This window comes from Empidonax traillii, unplaced genomic scaffold (genome assembly GCF_003031625.1).
Source record: "Empidonax traillii isolate 1590-97213 ecotype Southwest subspecies unplaced genomic scaffold, ASM303162v1 scaffold6360:size6163, whole genome shotgun sequence".
Lineage (NCBI taxonomy): Eukaryota > Metazoa > Chordata > Aves > Passeriformes > Tyrannidae > Empidonax > Empidonax traillii.
Genome location: NW_020961553.1, coordinates 1 through 6,163, shown reverse-complemented (window position 1 = coordinate 6,163; position 6,163 = coordinate 1). Strand labels below are relative to the sequence as shown.

The 6,163-nt window shown below is 36.0% G+C and overlaps 1 protein-coding gene across 1 annotated transcript; it reads right to left on the bottom strand.

Annotated features, from left to right (window-relative positions):
• Nucleotides 1–160: 160 nt before the first annotated feature.
• Nucleotides 161–6,032, bottom strand: LOC114073411 (isoleucine--tRNA ligase, mitochondrial-like). Its single transcript, XM_027911166.1, has 10 exons — nt 5,972–6,032; nt 5,195–5,343; nt 5,056–5,105; nt 4,848–4,957; nt 4,672–4,762; nt 4,169–4,284; nt 2,550–2,719; nt 1,676–1,766; nt 1,381–1,532; nt 161–382 (listed from the first exon to the last, which is right to left on the bottom strand). Exons 1-10 carry the CDS (start codon nt 6,015–6,017, stop codon nt 197–199), a joined length of 1,161 nt encoding a protein of 386 aa, XP_027766967.1. The 5' UTR covers nt 6,018–6,032; the 3' UTR covers nt 161–196.
• Nucleotides 6,033–6,163: the final 131 nt, after the last annotated feature.

Below are 6,163 nucleotides of genomic sequence, written 5' to 3'. Positions count from 1 at the left end.
TAATGTCTAAGTAAATTGGTTCCTATTACATGCAAGTAACATCCGGCAACAAGTTGTTGACTGTTCTAATTTATAGCTAAATTAATTCTGTGTATAAACAAATACAAGTAAAAGTTTGTATTTATACTTAAAATAGTAAGAAGTTTACAATATCATGTAACTGCAGCACAACAGACAGTGCTCCTTCTTTCATTTCTCAATATATAAAGCTAGATAAATACCTGTTTATCAAGCATTCTCCTGTGTTCTTCTGATAAAAAACAGGAATTGGGACACCCCAACATCTTTGCCGTGATATGCACCAAAACGTCCTTCTGTCCAGCATTTCAAGCATCCTGTTCACTGCAGACGTAGGAATAACTTTCACTTTTTTCAGCACGTCCTACAAAGTAGACAGTGAACTGTTGAACCCACTTCAGCATTTACACAAACGCTGTTTATGCTGCCAGTAAAAAACAATAGAGGCCTATGCTCCCACTCCCAGTATTAAATAACGTTCTCTTGGGCAGCTGTCATGTTTGTTTACTTCACTGCTTGGTGCTCTTCAATCTTAACACTGTATATACTGTACATTTCCCCAACCAAAACCCAAAGCTTTTCTCCAACTCTGATTCTCCAGCAGACACACCCTGAAGTGAGTTAAGAATGGCATCAGTAACTTCACCTGAAGTTTAAAAGCTCATCTGTGTCTTGTGCTGTTATCTGCTTTGAAATCCCACCTCGATACATACTGAGTAGTACTGAGTGTGGGCTACCACTCACTCCCAGCCCTGTTGAGTAACCATCATGTTTTCATTCATTCTAGATAAAGATTAATATGTAATATACACCTCGTGCCTTAATTAGAATGAAATCACTGTTACCCAAGACAGCCTAAGGTGCTGGTCTGAATTTTCTGTGTGGATGTACATAATTTCAAAGAGCACTGCATATTAAAAAAAAAATATGATTTTGAGTCACTTAAAATAGGACTGAGACAAAATTAGCAGGGGAGCAAACAGAGATGTCTGGCCACATGAGGCTATCAAAACAAAAAAGATAATTTTGATAGAGATAAATTTGTCTCTTCTGCTTTAATTCCTTGAAAAACGGTATTTTAAAAGATATTTTGTGGGAAAAATATCAGTATCTCTAAGAAACTTATGTATCTGTAAAAACAATGAGTAAATATGCCAGTCAATGTATTTACCATGGATTATATCAATATTGACAAAAAACCTGATAACATTCATAACTCTAACAAATAATCCACACTTTTCAACTTGTGTTCATAAAACCCTAGAGAATATATTTGGGAGTGAACCACAGCAAGATTGTTTTGCTGATGCCAAATAGAATCAGTTGCCTTGAAATGTCCCATAAGAAAGTAAAATTATGTACCTGTGCTGCAGCCTTCACATTTGCTGTGTTTACAAACCACTGCTTGCTGGCCCGAATAATCATTGGTTTTTTAGTTCTCCAGTCATAGGGGTAACTGTGCACATACTTCTCCTCTTTCAACAAACTCCCGGCTGCTTGAAGCATCCGAATGACTGACGGAAAAAAAACGAGGCAAGATTAAAATCCAATTTGAACACATCGCTACTGTTATACGTTCAGTTTATATGAACCCACAAAACAGACCTGCAGGACTGTGCCTGATAAAGCAACAAGTGGTCAAACATCAAATACTCACCGGTTTCATTGCCCTCTTCAAGGACATTCTTGTTTTTAAGTTCAGGACCTGCAGCTTCAGTAAAAAATCCCCTTTCATCCACAAGGCAATCCTAAAAATCAATATATTAATCATGTCAATAAAATACCATGTGGTAATTAATTATCTTTTTGGTATTCAGATGCCAGTTAAATACTCTGCTGAGTAACTCCTTTTATGACAAATAACAAAATATTTAGGTGCACTTCAGATTTTATGAACTGCAGTTTAGTAACTTATCAGGCAAGTGAATTTTATGTGTCAGAAGAAATGAGCACCACTGCATTTGCAGATATACCACAACTCTCTTACATCAAGTCACTGGTATGTCAATGACTTTTCATATTAACAGCAAAAAACAAAACCAAACCTAACCCCCCCCATATCCTGCATCTTCATTCCAACTAATCACAAAATGACCATGCATAACTGAGCTGTATTTATGTACATGTTTAAAACAAGCTTTGCTAAAAGAGAATAGCAGTAATGACCTACATAACTTGTGATTTACTGGTCTGCATGTAGAAGACAATTCTGAGTAGTGAGCATCAATATCTGAGAATTATTCTCTGTGTTATCCTTTTAAAAACAAAACCACATAGAAAGCAGAAAAATCTGATTCTGTTCTACCACTCCCCTGTAAGCTTTAACTTAGCAGAAGAAAAACTTCATTATTTTATCCTGATAACACTTCTTTTAAAGTTAGTCTTGTGTTCCTGAAGAACATTAGTGATACACTTCTGTGAACGCTTCAAAACATTTTCAAGTTTTATGCACAAATTGCAACAATCATTTTAAAGGCACACAATCAAACAGTTGCAGGAAATCAAGAGCAACAGCTGAAAAAATAGAATACCGTGGGTAGCTGGTGGTGGGAAGCTACACTGTAGTCTTCCATACCATGGGCTGGGGCTGTATGAACTAATCCTGTTCCTTTTGCCATTGTCACATGATTTGCAGGTAACAAAGGAGAGACTTTGCCAGGAATTGTGGGATGAGCACAAGAACCATCTACCAAATCTGTACCTGAAAAATTAAAAAAAACGAAGATAAAATAGGGTAACACAATTCACACAACCAGCTTCTTTTATCAGAGAACAGAAAAAGAAAACTGATCAAGTGTATGTACAGGATACTCTTCAGATGTGCTATTTCTTTCTCTGGTCTGTGGGTCCCAGTCCAAATGCTTCCCAATTCTCTGCGTTGCTCATTCTGTGCAAAGTTGTTTTTTGAAGAACAAGTTTTTTTCTACCTTAGACAGTGGCATTCCTTGAGTAGTGCCATTCCACATAGAAACACTCCACACACTCCCATTCCTTGGGGATAACTATCTGAGTGTTCTGGAAACAAATCTCCATATTTATTTAGTAGGCTAAAACCCCTGAATTTGGGATTTACTCCAAGTTTTGCCACTAAGTATTAATATCATCATTAACAATTAATTTAAATTCCCCAAATTACATTCTAATAAAGAGAGTACAGCACAAATGAAACAAGGGACAATTTAAGACTAAAAAAAACCTGAAGAAATCTTAGTAATAAAGTCTTGCTGAAAGTCAAGAATCACAGAGCTCAAGGAATGCTTCCTATGACAAAATGGCCTTCACCAAATGCTTTCCTCTTAGAAGGAACATGTTTAGGAACTGCTGTCAGACACTTAGGTATACAAAAAGAGAAAGGTAACAAATGCAATTAATTACTGAATATATGGGAAGATAAAAAGAAGAGGTTCCAACATGAAATTTCTTTTTAAGAAGGTCCAACTCCACTGTTGTATGTTATCTGCAAATAATACCATTCAAGAAGGTAGAAGCTGTAAGAAAAAAACACCTCCAGGTAATTTTACCATCAGGTAAAAACAAGAGTTCCTCTGAAAAAGCAGCCATGGAAAGACACCAAAGCTACCTGTAAAGTCATAGAAACAGATATCTCACCTCCTTCAGATGTGCATATTTCCAGCACTGAATTACTGATAAAGGCAAATGAATAAAGCTCACAAATGAGACACTAAATCCCAACTCATGACACTGAATCCCAAGTCTGCTATCAAGAAATATCACTGTCTAGTTTGTTAGGATGCAAACTCAACTGTTTTAGTTTGTCCAGACAACAGCCACCTATGATACTGCAACAGCCATACTTGTAATTTGTCCCTTGTTCTCATCCGCAATGGATGGGAAGACAAACTGCATTCAGCGTAAATAAGATTTTCATACTGAAGAGACTTTCATTTCACGTTTCATTTTTCCAAGCATGAATACAGATTTTAAAATTAATCTGAAATCTATAGATGAAAATTTTAGCTACAATACACTAATAGTAAATCTGACAGACGACTACTCCTCTTTGTATTATTTTAGTAAAGCATGTCCTTAAATTATAAACAAACTTACTAATACATCAAAACTAAGGCAGTTTTCAGAAACCTAGCAGGAGATTTCCAAGCAATTTAAGATTAACGATGTTAAAACCTACCTTTACATGTTGATATAACCTCAAACTGTGTGTCCAGAACAGCAGCTGTAGATTCAACTCTATCTGCAGCAAGAATTAATTGTTCTCCGGTAGTTTTACATTTCACAATTGAGTATCTGCAATACAAACATGCATGTGTGATACTAAATAAAGAAACACCACAAAGCTGCAGGTTTTTTATATGCTTCATCTCATGAAAAGACACACAAGTATGTTTTACATGTCCAATTCGTTTGTAAATCTCCAAAGAGTTTCAAGGTAACTTTGCATCATGAAGTAAAAAAAAATTAAGCAGAAATCAATATGCTAATAGATATAGAACAAAGCTCACAACTGTGCCACTTAAAAAAACAAACAAAAAAACACAAAGCAAAGCAAAGCAAACCAAATACAAAAAAGACGGCTTAAGTAAACTGTAATGGTAGTCCAGAACATTTTAACTTTGCTGCTAAATATCGATAAAGGACTGACACAGATCACTGAACCAAGTTAAAGACACCTACGCTGAATCTGGCATGTAACAAACTGCTTGATTGGCTGGCACAGTCCAAGGTTGCGTGGTCCAGACTAGCACACTAGCAGGGGATGATCCATCTACAGATGTAAATTAGAAGTACTTTACTCACAATTAGAACAAAAATAAAAGCTGTCAGTCTTTAAATCCATAGAGAGGTCGTACCTAGCACAGAACTCAGCTTAGGCGGTGACTTTAACAGCGGGAACTTCATGTACACAGACCGACTGACGTGCTGGTCATTGTATTCGAGCTCTGCCTCAGCCAAAGCTGTTCTGGGTAGACATCAAACTAAAGTTAACACAGTGGAACACGAAAAGCTATCGATATCCTTGCTAAAATATTGAAGACAAAATAGAAAATTGATCCTTACTTTGCTGAAGGGGACCAGAATACAGGTTTATAGTCCTGATAAATGAAACCCTGAAGAGGAAAGGGAGGGGAAGAAAGAAAGTTAGGAGAATCAAAACTCACGACAAATCAAAACACAGTTCAATAAAAGTTCAACATACCTTATCATACATTTTATAGAAGACTCTCAGCTGGTTTGCTTCATACTTTGGGTCAAATGTAAGGTAGCAGTTGGCCCAATCTGCCATTACACCCCAACGAATGAAGGCAGATTTCTGTTTCTCAATTGCTCTTTCTGCAAATTCTCTGGCTGAAGGGAATAGTTCTGTTAAACACGTTGTTTAGCCCACTAAGATCAATAAAATACCGTTTAAAATACCCCATTGATATTCTTCAGCAAAGCCAGAGCTGAACATAGTAAAACTATGCAATAACTATTATGGTTCAAAACATAAACATTTCAGACTAGTTGTTACATAAAATGGCTGCAAAGGGTAAAGAGATTCAGGAGTGGCACTTTGAATACAACAGGGACATTAAGCACACGTCTTTAGAATTTAAACTTAACTTTTAAGAAAAAGGGAAAAAATAAGTATATTTTGTTATGAAAAAAAATTCTCAAAACACATTTGAAATAAATAAGATAAATAAGAGTGAAAGTTAACTGCCTCTGTTGATGCTAATCCAAAATTTTCAAAGTAACATGCATCTGAGAATAAGCTAGCCCATTTCAGTACCACAACTTCAAACTAAAGCAGTTTAAATTGTTTATTACAAATAGCTTTGCAGCTGAACGATGATGTGTTTCAACACATATGGTATTTGAAATTATTTCTTCAAAACAGTTTCCATACAATGCTCGGTATAGACTTCCTCCAGAGGGATCCCCCCTAGTTTTGCAGCACTGTTAAAAACATAGTCAATAAATATATTCTTACTTATGATACTGAGCCAAGCTGTCCTGACAGAACTTTTTACATGCATCTTTTTAGCTCCTAATCAAATCCAAAAGAATGTTGATCTGATAAATATGAGCTTCCTGCCACTGCACAGTTAATCAAAACAGACATCCAAATTCTCTCCTCTCCTTTTGCTCCTTTTGTGGTTTTTTTTTGTTGTTTTTTTTTTTT

Coding starts and splice junctions, on each gene's coding strand:
- LOC114073411 (XM_027911166.1), bottom strand. CDS start 6,017: ATGCATGTAAAAAGTTCTGTCAGGACAGCTTGGCTCAGTATCATAA. Junction 4,958..5,055: donor TTCTGGTCCCCTTCAGCAAA/GTAAGGATCAAT, acceptor ATGTCTACCCAG/AACAGCTTTGGCTGAGGCAG. Junction 1,533..1,675: donor TGAAGAGGGCAATGAAACCG/GTGAGTATTTGA, acceptor TTTTTCCGTCAG/TCATTCGGATGCTTCAAGCA.